At 41.1% G+C, this 17097-nt stretch overlaps 3 protein-coding genes across 3 annotated transcripts; 2 read left to right on the forward strand and 1 right to left on the reverse strand.

The window, feature by feature from the left end:
- Nucleotides 1-46: 46 nt before the first annotated feature.
- Nucleotides 47-2587, forward strand: LOC109638981 (tumor susceptibility gene 101 protein). The gene is made up of 6 exons (XM_020102201.2): nt 47-183; nt 282-366; nt 460-525; nt 889-1052; nt 1197-1299; nt 1522-2587. Exons 1-6 carry the CDS (start codon nt 142-144, stop codon nt 1638-1640), a joined length of 579 nt encoding a protein of 192 aa, XP_019957760.2. The 5' UTR covers nt 47-141; the 3' UTR covers nt 1641-2587.
- A 1127-nt stretch (nt 2588-3714) lies between these two features.
- On the forward strand, nt 3715-10311 carry tsg101a (tumor susceptibility 101a). Its single transcript, XM_020102200.2, has 10 exons — nt 3715-4239; nt 4759-4846; nt 4943-5008; nt 5730-5893; nt 6184-6310; nt 6511-6568; nt 6820-6914; nt 8279-8481; nt 8580-8819; nt 8903-10311. Exons 1-10 carry the CDS (start codon nt 4198-4200, stop codon nt 8990-8992), a joined length of 1173 nt encoding a protein of 390 aa, XP_019957759.1. The 5' UTR covers nt 3715-4197; the 3' UTR covers nt 8993-10311.
- Nucleotides 10312-10970: 659 nt separating this feature from the next.
- On the reverse strand, nt 10971-17097 carry ldha (lactate dehydrogenase A4). The gene is made up of 8 exons (XM_020102195.2): nt 16874-17097; nt 14600-14725; nt 14036-14153; nt 13748-13921; nt 13470-13643; nt 13229-13346; nt 12310-12433; nt 10971-12204 (listed from the first exon to the last, which is right to left on the reverse strand). Exons 2-8 carry the CDS (start codon nt 14723-14725, stop codon nt 12040-12042), a joined length of 999 nt encoding a protein of 332 aa, XP_019957754.1. The 5' UTR covers nt 16874-17097; the 3' UTR covers nt 10971-12039.

The following is a 17097-nucleotide window of genomic DNA, read 5'->3' on the forward strand; positions in this document are numbered from 1 at the left end:
AAGCTGCTCTGTTACTGGCTTTCAGGAGTCATAAAAGACGAGTGGTTGTCCATAAATCCCAGACAGACGGAGGCAGACGTGTGTTGTTGAGTGTTCGAAGAGATACAGAGTCATATATTACCCTGTGGATGAATCGTGATCATGCCCTACAGTGAGAACTCGATTAAGAAAATGCTCCCGAAGGTAAGAATGATCGACATCACTTGAAAGCAGAAATTATTCTTATCAAACATAATTAAGGAACCGTACATTTATTTTATTTTTTTCATTTTGTTTTTAAGAGTTATCTTCACAAGCTTGTGGCTCACGACATATACGTTGCAAAGGCCTACTTCAAAACGCTCGTGCCCATGATGGATAAATATGGTACGATGCAAAATAACCGTTTCTTATCTTTTTAAACATGAGGATATTTTAAATGAATAATCTCAACAATGTTGTTCTCGTTTTTTTGTTCAGTTTACAATGATGGAACCATGAAGGAATTGATGAGTCTGACTGGAACCATTCCGGTCAAATATGATGGTAACAATCACTTTAATTCAGTAACTCAATAAAAACTTTTAATTTTCGTGGTCAATGCATTTTAATAACAACAGTGTAAATATGCCAGAGTTGACCGAGAGCCTAGTTTTTACCTGGTGTAAAGTTTTCAAATAACAAGTTACATATTTAAAACAGTTATTAAGATATAGACAATATCAATTAAGTAAAATAAGATATATAGATATATATGCAGGGGACCAATGTGAGCAAAAAAAAAATTACAATTCATTTAAGCAAAACAAACACTAGCAAGAGAAGTCAGATATGAAAATGAGATCAATTGCAAACCATTCGCAAAGATATGCAAAGTAAAAAAACAACTTTCCCTTGTTGTTGTACAAGACAAGATCTACAACATACCCATGTGCCTGTGGATTGAGGAGAGCTACCCGCAGACTGCACCTATCTGCTACATCAGGCCCACACGTGAGATGATGATCCTCAAAGGAAACTACACCTCCAGCAACGGAGAAGTGGAGCTGCCTTACCTGGAGGAGTGGAAGAGTGTGAGAACCGAAACATTATCTTTTATTCCTTCACAGAGCTGCATTTCTGTAAAGAAAGACAGAAACAGACAATGGGATCAGGTTTATGGAATGACAGTTTCTGGCACTGCTACACTGCTTTGATTGTTCCTTTCTTCCTGTCAGGGTGAGTGTGACCTCGTGAGCCTCCTGCAGGTGATGCAGATCATGTTCGGAGACTGCCCTCCTGTGTGCATGCAGCCTCCCTCCGAGCCTGAGCACGACTCGTGTAAGTAACGCTCACTCTGGAAGAAAAAGTGAGACGCCATGTTGATTCAGTACAACACAAACATCTGTGCCCCAGATACAAGCCACATCCCCGATCCATATCTAGGCCCCAACCACTCATAAAAGTTAAAAGACTGAAAAACATTTCCCCTGCTGACATGTTTATGACTTTGTTGTGACTGATAAGAATCATTATTAAATTAAACATATATATTTTTTCTAGGCCGGCTACAGCTCCAGAGACAAGCAGACGTGCTTCCAAATGCAGATGGGTGCTTGTGTCTGTCTTTACCCAGAGACGACGGTCAACCTTTCCTTCAAGCGTATGAAACCAACTGTTAGTGGAATGTGACGATCATGTCAAACTGGTTCTGTGTTTCCTGTGAAGTGTCTCGTCCTGTGTACAGTGTCAGATGGTATCCATTGATTGTTTTATAGTTCGTGATTTTCAGACAAATGCTGCGATTCTACTGTAAATGTTAAAAAGCACCTGATCGTATACAGGTACATTTAAAATACAATCCTTTGAGATTGTTTTATTTTGTGTGTGGTTAGGAGCCAAATCACTTTGGCGATTGTAAAACTGTGTTGAAAGATGTGAATTACTTTACTAGCAGCTCATAAAACTGTAATTTCACTGCATTTGTTGTGACAGAGGCCATAAAGCTTGTGGACTTTTGACTGGAGAATAGAAAAGAGTCCAGGTGAAGCTTTATACAGGAGTGTTTTTATTTTGACCTTATATCAAATAAAGCTGAATTTCCAACAAAACTTTATGCATTTGTGTAAGCCAGATGCTGTATTTTAAAAAAAATCTATATTTACCATAAGTTTTTTTAATTAATTCTACACTTTGCATGGCACTGAAAAAGAAACAGTGTTATAGGAATACTTGTAAATCATCTTCTTATTCTTCTCTATGTGAATTAAGAAATAAACTCACCCGGTTGTGTGTAGATATTGAATCATTTTCAGCAAATGTCATGTTTCATTTATCCTTCAACTGTAATTGGTTCCATATTATATTTAGGGCTTAAACAATAGCAATAATTATCTCAGTATAATGTTCACCAACATTAATTTGATCAAGAGTTTGTCATTCTGTCACTTAGAGATACTAATGTGACATTAATAATTTTTGATTTTGACTGATATACAAATAGTTATAGAGATGTAGGCTCTAACACAGATGACTGTCAACTATAAAAGTAGGTTATACCTCTGATTTTGAAATCACGAGGGCCATGAGTCCACGGGTCCATCTGTGCTCTAGATAAAATATTTAAACTGTTACTTCCCGGTTTATTCTATGACTCTGCATTTATTGTACCGGCAAAGAAAACTTAACCATTGTCTCATTTAAAGGTACAGTGTGAAGAAGTTTGTGATATCTAGTGTTGAAGTGTCATGTTGCAGCTGAACACCGCTCACCTCACCCTCTCCTTCCAAACATGAAAAACAACCTCTGGCAGCTTCAGTTGTCATAAAAACTCAAAAGGTGTTTAGTTTGTCCAGTCTGGACTAATGTAAAAAACATGGCAGCCTCCGTAGAGAGGGTCCCCTCAATGTACATATAAAGTATTTAAATATAAAGTATTTAAATATAAAGGGCCTTCTCTGGGGTAAAGAAAAATACTATTATACTATTATTACTACATACTGTTATTATTATTATATACTGTTATTAAACTGGTATAATGTATATATATATATATATATTATAATAGATATACTATTATTATTATTTTGTATTATATTATATACTATATATACTGTACTATTATTATATACTGTTTAGTAACAATAACATTACCATCATATCATCAGTACTATTACCATCATCTTGCCACTACCTATTTATCTTGTGTTTTTTTAAGTGTCCTTGTCCTATTCTGTGTTTTTATTTTGTTTTTTTCTACCTCAGCATCTTATTCTATTGTATTTTTATTCTATCCAAATACCGGACTGCTATGACGCCCTAATTTTTCCTTTGGGGGATGAATAAAGTGATCTATCTATTTATCTGTCTATCTATCTGTCTATCTATCTATCTATCTATCTATCTATCTATCTATCTATCTATCTATCTATCTATCTGTCTGTCTGTCTGTCTGTCTATCTATCTATCTATCTATCTATCTATCTATCTATCTATCTATCTATCTATCTATCTATCTATCTATCTATCTATCTATCTATCTATCTATCCATCTATCAATTCATACCATTTAGGAGAGACGAACTAGTGAAAGCCTCCTGAGGATTATTCTACACTAGTTCTCTTTCACCTGAATCTTACACTCTGGACCTTTCACTGTGTTTTTCACAATAAGGGCATCATTTGTCTGTTAAGTCATTGGAAATAATAACAGAGCATAAGATCATTGCGTTCTTCAAAATAAAGGCACATCGGTGAAGTGTCACCTGAGTTACCATGACACGACACATTCTTTCCTCTCAGTCTCATCCACACACAGTTTTTAAAACATGACTAATGCAGGTGTCGCCACATGTTCACAGCTGTGCCCTCGTCACACGCGGACCGGAAGCAGTCAGGTGTTCCACCGGAAATTCCTTTTGTTGACGATCGTGTGTTTGTTTTTCGGCTTCTCCGCCGTTTCCGTCTTTTTTTTCTGTCTCTTGTCCTCGGGTCGATCTTCTGCGTCTCGACGCGTCTGCAGCACAAACACCGCTCGTGTCGAGCCGCAGGTCCCCGCATAGAAACCGGATCACTGCCTCAGCTGTAGTCGGGGCCCGAGGCTGGGCTAACGTTAGCCTAGCATTCAGTCCAGTCCTGCTAGCTGGCGTTAGCGTGTGTTAGCTGTCAGCCCAGCTTGAAGACAGCCGGTCGCTCACTTAAACGCATCCGTAGGAGCGATTAAACCGATATTTAGAAAACATGGCGGTGGTCAACGAAGCTAACCTGAAGAAAATGCTGAAGGTGAGAATACAGCTTAACCGATGTAGCCAACATTAGCAGGTTAGCTTAAGTTGCCGATATCAAACACGGCGCTATTAGCTAGTTAGCCGGTTCAAACTTCATGGGACGAGTCTTACTTTATGTTTACCAACAGATTCAGTTCATTGAATACTTAATTGTTCAATGTTCGCTATTGTCATGTGACTCATTTAGCAAAATTCCCTAAGAAAATCGCCTGTAACATTCCCTGGCTATGTAGCATCGTTGCTAAGATCACTAATGGGTTTTATAATCATGATTAAAACTACGATTCTCAGTTTTTAGGAGATTACTTTTGTTTATTTCATTTTACCAACAACGACCAACCACAGTGTGGCGTGCTGTTGTGCAACATGTGCATCTTTTCCACATGTTACCGTCCTAATGAATTCAATTCCACTTTGATGAGTCTAAAGTTTAATTATTTGTTTCGTCCATGTTCAAGTGTCAGTAATTCTACTAACAAACATGTTTTTTTCCGTCTTTGTCTTCGTTTCCCAGCAATACAAATACAGGGATCTGACTGTGCGTGAGATAACCACCGTCATCTCCCAGTACAAGGACCTGAAGCCACTTATGGACGCATATGGTAAATTAAATGCTTCTGGTTTCCTCAGTTGCATCTTGTATGATGACATGACGTTCACTTTGTTGTAGACATGGGATGTTCTTGTGTCTTCTTCAGTGTTTAACGATGGCTCCACAAGAGACCTGATGAGCTTGACAGGCACAGTCCCAGTGAGCTACAGAGGTAAAGAACGTCACTCTTCTTCTCTTCCTAACATTTTCTCTTTAGAATCTCATTGCACATCTTCCCACCTTGGAATTAGAAAGTATTTTTGTTCCGTTCACCAACTCTCCCTCTTGTATGCGTGGCAGCTCCACCTAACTCTATTTATCCTGCACTTTGTAAAACCTGTCACTTGTTGGCCCAAATACTTCAACGCATTGGAAAACCAAAACACATAAAAATATAGAAGCATATGTATCTGCAAACACACTTTGAGTTGTATAGTGCCACCTCATGCTCTCGATCTACCTGTTTTTCTTCAGTCCGTCATCATGTTTTTAAATTCCACTTAGGAAATAGTTTGTTTATTCTGTATTTATACTGTATGTGGATTTTTAGGTGGAGGGGGTTATGTGTTTTGTTTGTGTTCTTGTTATGCTGAGCTTGTTGTGGGCACACTGAGGCAAATTCCAAACAACTGAGTTGTGTGCCAATAAAATATTTAATCTTGATATTAGCTGATTATACATATTAAAACAAAAATGTTTAAATGATCGCTAAGACGTTGTATTCAAAACCTTACGACAAAGAAATATAATTAAGTTTTGGTATTTAGCAGACATTTGTTAGAAATTAACAAAAAAGAAAACAGAATACAAAAGGATTCCTTCAAATAACAAACACAGAGAATGTTGAGACTTGAGATGGTTTCATTTTAACCTTGTATGTTTGCTTCTTTTAGGCAATATCTACAACATCCCAGTGTGTCTGTGGTTGCTAGACACATACCCCTACAACCCTCCCATATGTTTTGTTAAACCCACCAGTGCCATGATGATCAAAACTGGCAAGCACATCGATGCCAATGGCAAGATCTACCTGCCTTATCTACATGAGTGGAAGCATGTGAGTGCGATGTTGTTAATCATCATGTTGAAATATAGTTTATTCAGGCAATGACGATATTGTGGAATGTATGGATATAAAAGCAAAGATGAAGTTTTGAGGTTTGATCGCAGCAGTGACTTTTGGAACTCTATAGATATTTTGAAATGGGGAGGTCCTAAGGGCCACGAATGTACCTGCACTCTAGATAAAACATTTAAACTCTGACTTTCCTCGTTATCCTTTGACATGAGACTCTGCATTAATTGTACTGGTTAACAAAACGTAACCATAATTTTTTTCTCTTACAGCCTCAGTCAGACCTGTATGGTCTCATTCAGGTGATGATTGTGGTCTTTGGAGAGGAGCCTCCTGTGTTTTCTCGCCCCACTACACAAGCCCCGTACCAATCCTTCCAGGCAGCTGGACCCCCAAACCGTGAGTGACATGATTTTTTTTATATTACTGTAAAAAGGCCCGAACACCCCAGTAAAACCGGTATACTTCATCATCTACACCAGATGGCGCTCTGAGCACACCTTTAAAACAACTGACAGTTCATACCCCCTGAGTGTGAATATCCTGTATGTTCGGTTTGTCCAGAGACCTCATTGTTTCACTATCACTCTCTATCTCAGCCTCCTACATGCCTGGCATGCCCGCAGTGTCACCATATGGTCCAAACGCTAACCCAGGGTAAGATCTTTGCAAAGCAGTTCTCTAACCTCTCTCATGCAGCTCACACATATATACTGTATTACAAAAGAGACCTGCCCTGGCTTGTCTTTGCGGTTCATGCTGCAGCGTATCACCCACATGCATATTTGTTGCTGGAAAGCTGTACAGCCAGGGCAGTTGCATCATAAAGTTAAACATAAGCATTTAGACGTTTTTGAAAGTAAAAAAAATAAATAACAGTTTTTTGTTGATCATATATCTATTTGCAGAGGCTATCCAGGATACCAGTACCCAGGGGGCAACTCATATCCAGCCACTGGCGGCCCTGCACACTACCCCACCCAGACCCCAGTCTCCACAGTTGGTATGTGTTACATTTAGTATGTGGGGAGATTTCTTTTATATCAAGGGTGTGTTTGCATTGGATTCAAACAATTTTTCAAATGCAACAAAATATGGAATCTGTTCACTCAGAAACTATTAGATAGTATTCGATTGTACAAAAGTGTTTGGGTTTTTGTGAAATTGAATTACAATGGTTTAATATGAAGCCAAAGCTTCAATTCACACCAGACAAAATTATATCTTTGCCATTTTCTGTGATCTTTGGTCAACTAGAAATCAAGACATTTAACCTTCTGACTCCGACTCTCTCACCTTCTGACTATGGTGGCGTGTTGAGCTGCCACTGAAAGGTCATTAATGTAACTAGAGTGGGGAGCATTAAAGGCCAAAGGGTACGATGGCCCCAAAAGGAAATGGAACAGCCCACACTCTAAACCTTAGTAGATCACAGTGCTATATTTAGCATTGGAACAGTAACTGCACACAATGACAGACCTATGATAAGGGGACCCATCTGCCGCTCCCCAACACCAGTCTGCACCAGTGAAATGCGGGTCAGGGACCAGCGTGCAGGAGGTGTTTAAACTGCCCCCTTCATTTTGTGAAATGGGTTTGACTGCACACCGCCCTGATCTCAAGGCAGATCAACTCTGACATTTGTAGTGCTGTCTCCAGACTGCTCCTGAAGTGGTCGTGACCCTGCAGACATCCATCAGTGTTGTTACACTTACGTATCCTGGTATTTGGCAGCTTGAGAAGATGTAGTTTGCAGTGGACTTTTGTATGAATTATATCTACAGTACATATGTGGAGTACAAAATATTGCACCTTCAATATCAAGCTTCACTTAAATACATGAATAAATGTTGTAAACCTTTATATGACCTTTTTATTATGCAATAAACTGCAGCCCCAAAGTTGAGAAAAGTACATTTTTTCGCTGAGATTCTGTTTCATTACATCAGTTTTCAGGGGTTTTTTTATTTTTCAGAAACTTTCTTAGAATTTTTGAGATGTGTCACAACCTTTCTACTTCTGTTTTCACAACCACTCCCTTTGTAGGGGAAGTCAAATGATGCTTGTTACCATCAATATTGCCCAAGTTACGGCCGAAATGAATGAACCTTGACTCAGGAGGAAGAGTGGGTTGTCACATTACCAGAAAGTGGTTGGATTTCATATAACAAGTGACAATGATTTTTCATATTATGTCTCATTCACAATCCCAAAATAGAAACCATTTCTAAAACATCAGGCAAGAGATTATAATTTGGAAGACTGATCTCTTCATCTCTTCTTATGTCTACTCAGTGATTTGATGTTGGACGATAAACAACTGTATAATCACTGCGTCTCATCGCTTTTTAACCTCTTCATCTTAAGGTCCAAGCCGGGATGGCACCATTGGTGAGGACACCATCCGCGCATCTCTGATTTCAGCAGTAAGTGACAAACTTCGCTGGAGGATGAAGGAGGAGATGGACAGAGCTCAGGCTGAGCTGGACGCACTGAAGCGAACAGAGGAAGACCTGAAGAAAGGACATCAGAAACTGGAGGACATGGTCTCGAGACTGGACCAGGAAGTGGTGAGAGTTATATATGTATTTTCTTAATGTCCTCTATCATTATCTTTTCCATAATAACAAAATTGCTAATTGGTTTTATGGTTGTAATTATTTTGTAGACGGAGGTTGACAGAAACATCGAGTTGCTGAAGAGAAAGGACGAGGAGCTGAGCGAGGCCTTGGAGAAGATGGAGAACCAGTCGGAGAACAATGACATTGATGACGTCATTGTGCCGACTGCTCCCCTTTACAAACAGATCCTGAACCTGTATGCTGAGGAGAACGCAATTGAAGATACTATCTTCTATCTCGGAGAGGCTCTCCGCAGGGGCGTCATCGACTTGGAGGTTTTCCTAAAGGTGACGATCCACGTGAGAAGAATGAGCACGAGAATCAAGCACATTTCAGAGGTTTCATTCACTCCTATTCTCTTCTGTTACAGCATGTTCGCCTCCTGTCCAGGAAGCAGTTCCAGCTCCGTGCCCTCATGCAGAAAGCCCGCAAGACAGCCGGCCTCAGTGACCTCTACTGATTCCCACACAGACTACCTGGAAGCGTTTGTATCTTCAATCTCTCCTCTTTTCCCTTTTTGTTATATTCCTTTAACATCTTCTTTTATTTCAAATTGCTGCTCCTTTTTTAAAAAAAATTCACCATGAAATCGGACAGATATCGGAACAGCAACGCTCAAGAACAATTGGACTGTTGTGCTAAGCACAGTGAAATTTCATACTGTGTGGCCACAGTTGTAGTATTACACCATTTGTATGTTGATCTGACCAAATACTTCTTTGAGATCATTACGCGTCAACAGTCATGACCCAGACACGACAAATGATTGACTGTGGTTGACACAAAAACATTTGCCGTACAGGTAAAAGTGAGAAGCGAGCTTATTCTGTGTATGATGTGTGTGAGTGTTTGTGGTGAAGCTGGGTTGTGTGTCATTGTGTCGACATGTTTATGCTGCATTACCTTCGTGGCCCACAGGATCTTGGTCTTTGCCAGACAAAGTCATTTGGCTAGTAAGCACAAATTGTCAGTGGCTAGTGGAGAGGGGCTTTGTAGAGAGCCCCATATTTCCGCTGTCCCACACCCCTCATAATGAAAAGGTTAGGCTGTGATATAAATACCCAGGGCAACCTTTCAGGAGGGACAGGGGTTCAGCCTCAGGATTTAGTTCTGTCTGGGGTCTGGGTCATGTTCAGTAGCCATGGAGTCAACTGAATCTCCTGATGATCAACATGGACCTGAACTGTGTTTCTGTGTTGTTTGGGTCAGTTAATGAGTTGAATTATTATGAGCACCCATCCACTTCACCCACACGATAATATATTTTTCCCCAATCTGTGTTTTGTCTTCATGATGGTGTGAGTGAGGCTGTTTGATCGCATGTCAGCTGCTCAGGTCTAACCTCTGACTGCATTAACCAGTCAGTCTCGTACAGTGGTCGTCTTACGCTGTCTCTAATATTGCAGGTGACAGTCTTGACATACTTCTAAAAGGAAATCTTTTTTTTTTTACATTTCTATTCCCCCTGTGCTGTCCACTTATTCTCAGTCCTGCTGAGAAGTTTTGATTTTCAGTAAAAAAAAAAAAAAAAGTTGTGAATCACACTAGAACGTTGGAGGGATAAAAAAAAAGGACTATGTACTAATCAAAAAAAGTTAACTTATGTAAAGTTTGCAAACAGGTCTCATTTAAATTAGCCTTTTACTAAATGCACTTTGAATTGTATGATAGAATATCTGCTGTTATTTTTTTTTTCTGTTTCCAAATCAGCCACCTGTTCTTTTATATCTGTAGATTTATGTAAATCAGTAGAAATAAAGAAAATCTGATTTAAAGGTTCATCTCTCTGAGCTTATTATTCCAGTAAACCTTTTTAAATTCAAACCAAGGAGGTTATGAATTTGCCTGTTGGTTGTTGGGTTTAGTTTCATAAAGCGACTATTGGGCCTTCTTCATTCTAGTTACTACTTTAATAACTCTGTGGTCTACTTCATAGATTTACCTTTAGAGTTATCATACAGTTATCATACCATTTACTTTTCTTGAAAAATTCATTTCTGCATGGATCTGGACAAACGACAGAGCCAGGAATTGTTTTTCTTTTTTTAATCACTGTGACATTGCATATTTAGAGCACTAATATCTGAGTGGTGGCTGGTGGACCTTGGTGGGGTATGCACTCTACTTAGTGCCATTCTAGTTCTTAGTGTTTGATGGATCACAGTTGTATCTTAGTTATATCTCTGTCATACACACTTGTTGGACAAACAAACCTAGCACTAATGAATAGTATTTCAGAGCGCAGTGGCTCGTTCACGCTGATATTTTTTAGTTGTTGCAGCAGTGACCACATTTCTTCAGCATAGAAGCTTCTAATCCGCTGCATGTATTGACCCATAGATTTGCACGGAGAGCAGCTGATTCAGCTGCCCTGTAAACACGAGCTGCCGTTTGCTAGACTGCAGGACAAACACAGCAAAGGACAAAGGACACATCAGTATCGTCATCCTGGCAGATTTATTTGATGTTACAGGCAAATGAAAATCAACATCCAGCTGCCGTGACAGGAAGAGTCTTAGAGTGATCCATCAACGGTATCCAACGTTTTAACATCAATACATAAATAGATCTTATCCGTATATTTACGGTCATAAATAATATGATATTTCTCTGTTATTGTTATTTATTTCCTTAAAGTCAGGAGTAAAATAAATACAGACACCCTTTGAGGGTATTTAGGGTGCACATACTTATAACACCTTTCGGATTGTTAACTTCCATTATGATTCCTAACAATGATTCTAGCTGACTCTTTCCAATTGGGTCTCTGTTACATTATGGCAAGTTACGTTGTTACCAGTCTCTCCGGTGTGACCTGTCTGTGTAACAGCTTGCCTTTTTAATAGATATTTTTCAGTGCACTTGTGTGGTTTTTTTTTTGTGGGTTTTTTTTTTTTTGTGAAAAGCTTCACAGCATCACTGTGAATTGCTTTTCTGTGATAAGGTACTTTGGTATCACAGGAGTTTGGCCCAGTGATTGATATCAACTCTATAGGAAGCCTTCCTTATAGAGAATGGAATGTCTCCATTGTTCTCCAAATATAAAAATGAACAGAGATTCCCAAGTGGAAAAAAAACAACCGGTAACAACCAGAGAATACCCAGAATCCCTACCAAATACGAACGAGGAGTGCACAGAAGTAACAGCAACAGTATACATTAACATACAGTACATAGAACACATAGCCTTACATTTGATTGTTAGACAGGACAACATGTAGATGCCCCCTCGCTTCAACACTGGCTAAGATCGAAGGCTAAAGGTATTAGATGTGTTTTTGAGTATTTATTAATGGAGGGGGGAAGGCAGCAATGGAAAATGATACCCATGTCAACTAAAATCTAGTTTCCATTGGTTAAGCTACAAACACTTGGCCTTTTCTAGATACTCAAAGGTCTCATTCGTCCATTGCCGTGAGGGACACAGGAGGTACAAGTAGGTGGAGATTAACCACACAGAGCTTGGTGTGGTGTCCTGGTGGAGCAGAGAATTCAGGGAAGCCCTCTTCACAGGGTGAGCTCTTTCTGTACACCCCACAGGGTCTCAGCACTCTTCACCAGCTGCTTCTCCTCCTCGGGCTTCAGTGTCATGTGGATGACATCTGTCAGGCCGCTGTTTCCCAGGACACAGGGGATGCTGAGGAAGACCTCATCCTTCACTCCGTGCATGCCCTAACAGACGAAGAGAGGAAGAAGAGGACCGACTCATTACTCGTCTGCACACTGTTTTGTAAATGAATCGTCTAGGATTTGTCCGACTTGCTCAAGGCACCTCACCTTGACCAGTGTGGACACAGGGTGAACTTTGTGCATGTTCTTCAAGATGCTTTCCACCAGGTCAGCCACAGACATGCCAATGGCCCAGGAAGTGTAGCCCTTCAGCTTGATGACCTCATAGGCTCTGTGGTGCACACACATAATGATAATAAAACAATTTGAAGTGAGAACTGCATGTCTCCTGGACCAAAAAGAAAATCCAGCTTTCAGTCGCCATTTGGCATTTAAGAGGAAGTTACTCCGTTATTTTCCCGCACATATCTTCATTCATTCATTTTCATCCCAGATGTTTTCATGCAGAGAATTCATCTGTTGTATTTCTTTGACGGTAACAAAAAATAATGCATGTCAGTTCATCTAATTCTGATTTGTGGGGGAAGTTTGTAGTTGCCGCTCCTGAATTTCAGATGTGTGCACACAGTAGCAGATACTGTAAATATTTCTGGTCCATGTGAATTATTTATGATTTAGTCAGGAATTTATCTTTTCATTTATTTCATTTCGGCAGACCTGGATGTTAAAGTGAGGTCATGAACTCAGGACAGTGTTGTGTAACAGAGAGTAGATAGTAGATCTATTGTGTGTGTAGTGTCAGCCAGGCATTGACAATAATAAAGCTATATAACACAGCAGTGCTCGGTGAACCTGCCTCTGCCTGTCTCTGGGTTCAGTTCCCTGTAAAATTCCTCACTGGAGGAAGTCAGCTCTTGGATTAAACTGTGCGCGCTGGGACTTTCAGTCTTTTTGTTTATTAACAGTGGTTGTTTGCCATTGAACCCTTCAGACCTGTTTCAATTTTATGACTCCAACTTTGTACAATTGCAGCCATAAATCTGCTGGACTCCATGCAGGTGGCAGAGTGTGAGCAAGAAATGTTTCAGCTCAATGCTGGTTTACTTAAAAAAGAAATTGTCCTCACCCGTCAACCACCATCTTGTGAACCTGCTTCCAGTTCTCGCTGTCACCCTCAGTCCCCATTTTTGGGTTCAGACCTTGCAGAGAAACTCCGGCAACATTCACGCCGCTCCACACGGGCACTGTGAGAAACAGACATAGAATAGTCAGCATGAAACTCTGCAAATGATGAACCTATGATAGATGATTTGTATTAGACCAACAAACAGTCACAGTGGAAGATATTTTTAGGAGAAACTTCGTACCACTGGAGTCTCCGTGCTCTCCGATGATCCAGCCGTGACAGCTGGAAGGGTGGATGTGGAGCTTCTCTCCCATGAGGTGGCGGAAACGGGCGGAGTCCAGGTTGGTGCCAGAGCCAATGACGCGGTGACGGGGGAAGCCGCTCAGCTTCCAGGCCACGTAGGTCAGGATGTCCACTGAAGGTGAAGAAGGAAGAGGAGTGGAGAATCAGCCAATGAAAACATTTCAAACTCCTCTCACACGTTCCATCCCCCCTCATGCACGCTCACTTCCTTCTAACCTGGGTTGGAGACCACCATCAGGATGCAGTTGGGGCTGTACTTGACAATGTTGGGGATGATGAACTTGAAAATGTTGACGTTACGCTGCACCAGGTTGAGACGGCTCTCGCCCTCCTGCTGGCGGGCGCCGGCAGTCACCACTACCACCTTGGAGTTGGCTGTCACGCTGTAGTCTGGTAAAAAATGACAGAGAGAGCGTTCTGATGCAGCCTCGGAATAATTTTTTTAGAGTACAAAAAAATAAAATTTCTCAGCAAAGGTTGAAGATAATATTTGTTTATTTTCACCTTTGTCGGCCACAATCTTGTGCGTCTTGAGGAAGAGGGAGCCGTGCTGCAGGTCCATGGCCTCACCCTTCAGCTTGTCCTCCATCACATCAACCAGGGCCAGCTCATCACACAAGTCCTGATGATACACATTACATAGAGTAAGTCATTCTGACAACCCACCACACAATTTATACTTAGTACACACTAAGCTACAGCAAATCTCTCCCGTGAAAGGAGCCGCACTGAGACATGTGGCTGATCTCTGTTATTCCCAGTGGTATTCTTCACTTTTATATCTATTTATAGAATGCAAAAATGAAGCCATGTCCCGGAAAATAAGATGCATTAAACAGGACATTATTTTCTTAAGGTGTGTGTAATCTAGATCAGATCCTAAAAAATAAACAACAGTGAATTTAAATATGGTTTCATAAAGCGACTGTTGTCCTTGGCAAAACTTCATTCTAGTTTCTATTTTAATTACTTCTTTACCTTTAAAGTTATCTACACTTTCTCTTTGCTCATTCCACACTACATTGATAGAAACATCACATAAAATCAACTCTTTCTCTCCCGTCTCACCTTCAGCAGGACGCTCATGGCGGAGGCCATGCCCACCATGCCAACGCCCACCACTGTGACCTTGTTCTTGCTGCCAACAGGCTCCTCCTTCATCACATGGCTGATCAGCTTTTCCTTGGTGGACATCTGGGATAAAATAAAAAGGCACGGTGAAGGTGCGAAGAACAACTAGTAAACGGGAAGGACCAGGTAAGAAAGAGGGGGTAGAAATAAAGCAGGTATGCAGAGTGTAGTGAGGGGAGAGGGAGGGTTAAAGTAGAAAGAGAGAAGGAGAGATCCATATGACTGTGGCGGTTATTTGAAGGCCCTCCCGAGGGGGGGGGGGGGGTACATGAGCGCTTTCTCCTTTATGAGGATTTGGATTTCCTTATTTTGTCATTACCACAGAGAGGAGAGTTTCTGTAAAGAAAGGGGAAAGTTTCCCTTTTTTTCATGACCCCAAAACACAACTTCTGTCTAGCTCAAGTTCCTGTTTTACACTTCCAAGTCTGGCACTCTTCACTATGTTTACTTCCATAAATGGTTTCCTGATAGTATTTGCTCCTTAGCCCCTCTCCAGGTCTCCATAGCAACCACTGTCTGGGAAAATACCGCTGACTGTATCAGACCACCCCCAGCTGACGTCACTCTCTCTCTCACTCACACACAACTATTTATGTTTCCTGTCTGAGCTCTGCAGGCTCTTACATTACCAGCGTGATTGCATCACTCCTCTGTGACGTAGAGACGCTGGTCACGTGGCGCACAGGAAATGTGGAGTACCTGACCGGGCAGCATGGTGCATTGTAATACCTTCCCTGAGAGGATATTTAAAACCTCTCCAGGGTTAGTTTGCACACAATAGTAGGACATGGTAGGTGGGACAGTCATACCTTATGTCCCTTTATCCAATTACCTCTCACTCAGAGTGAGCTGAAGGCTTATTACATAGCAGGACTTGACCCTGAGGTTAGCCGAGTTACAAGAAAACCCTTTGTTAACGTACAGTTAAGGATTACAGCATAATGTTCAATACTGGCCAGCATTCCTGTCTTTACACTGTGCTGTACAAACAGCCATATTACTCCTTAGCTTGACTAAATGAGGATTACAAGAAGGATTATTAGGAGCTGAAAGAATTTAATGCGATATGGTTGGTAAGAGTGAGAGCGAGATGGATGTTAATGTCAATCCTTGAAATTATATGAATTTCTGAGACAGTTCGACAAAACTGGACGACTATCACTGCTTTCTGTGTATGAATAATCATATTTCCCAGCACATAAGGACAATTACTTAATCTGATCACCAGCAGGGTAAGTTATTAAGCGTTTACTGAGCTCTGATATGGTGTCAGGTATCGCAGCAGAGCTTTAGTCTTTCACATCACTAGTTCACTTTCACAAATTCACATGCAGGGGAAAAAGCTGTCTTTTCTGATAATGTAATGGATCAACTGAAGCTGCCAACTGTGCCAGGAAAGGCATTAGTTTGATTAATCTGAAAAATGCTCATCAATATTTTAAAATAATTGATGTGATCATAAAAAATGGCAAATTACTAAAACACCAGTGATGATAATACATCAGCAGCAGCAGCATCACCACCACTGTCCCTGTAAGACCTGCCCCCAACCCACAGGCCATGATGGTAGGTGCAGCGAGTTTCATTCTCACGAGCCAGCTCGACACCGGCTGCGGAGGAGAACTTGTGTAACAGCGAGTGAATTCGGTCCTTTGATGTACTGATCGAATACCTTTGATGTGTTGACCGATAACTTAAGGGTTCTTCTGTCGACTTATTATAATCATACTATCGACTAATAATAATAATATTTACATTTTTACGCGTGGAGGCCACTGGGCAGTGACTCCATGACTCTTCTAGAAGCGGGTCCATAATTTAGATTTCCATCCATCTCGTGTAATACGCGGCGATGCGGCGAGTGTAGGAAACTTACAGGCCTACTTCATGCTGCCTCGACTATTCTGTGGAAATCGCTCTCATCCAAAACATGAGCCCATCATTGCACCAATGTGGAATAGGAGTAAGCAGTAGTGCAGTAGTGCCTAGTAATCCTCAAACCAATCAACATAATCGTTAATTGTTGATAATCCCCCCCCCCCCCCCCCCCGGTATCCTCGTCTGTCTGGATGATCCTAAAAATGCGCATCAGGTTGATAAAGTCTCTTATCCGTTCTGATCAATGAACAAGGAAATGGATGGAGATAATTCCCGGATGAGCACGGAACAAGCCTGACGCAGCTCACAATCCAATGTCTTTTTTGTTCTTACCTTGAGATTTCAGTAACGAACAAGAGTGAGAACTTGAGCCGGAGTGGGTCTTCCTCTTCCCCGTGGGCAGCTTTTCTCCGCAGAAAGAAGTGGTGCTGCGGAAGGGGGCGAGTCCATTTAAAGGCTGCTCCGTGAACGCTACGTGCGCGCATACGCAATGAGCTGGGGGCGGGTCCGAGGCCGCAGCGCATGTTGCCGGTCACGTCCTAGGCAGGATGCGGAGG

Source organism: Paralichthys olivaceus, chromosome 7 (assembly GCF_024713975.1).
Source record: "Paralichthys olivaceus isolate ysfri-2021 chromosome 7, ASM2471397v2, whole genome shotgun sequence".
NCBI lineage: Eukaryota > Metazoa > Chordata > Actinopteri > Pleuronectiformes > Paralichthyidae > Paralichthys > Paralichthys olivaceus.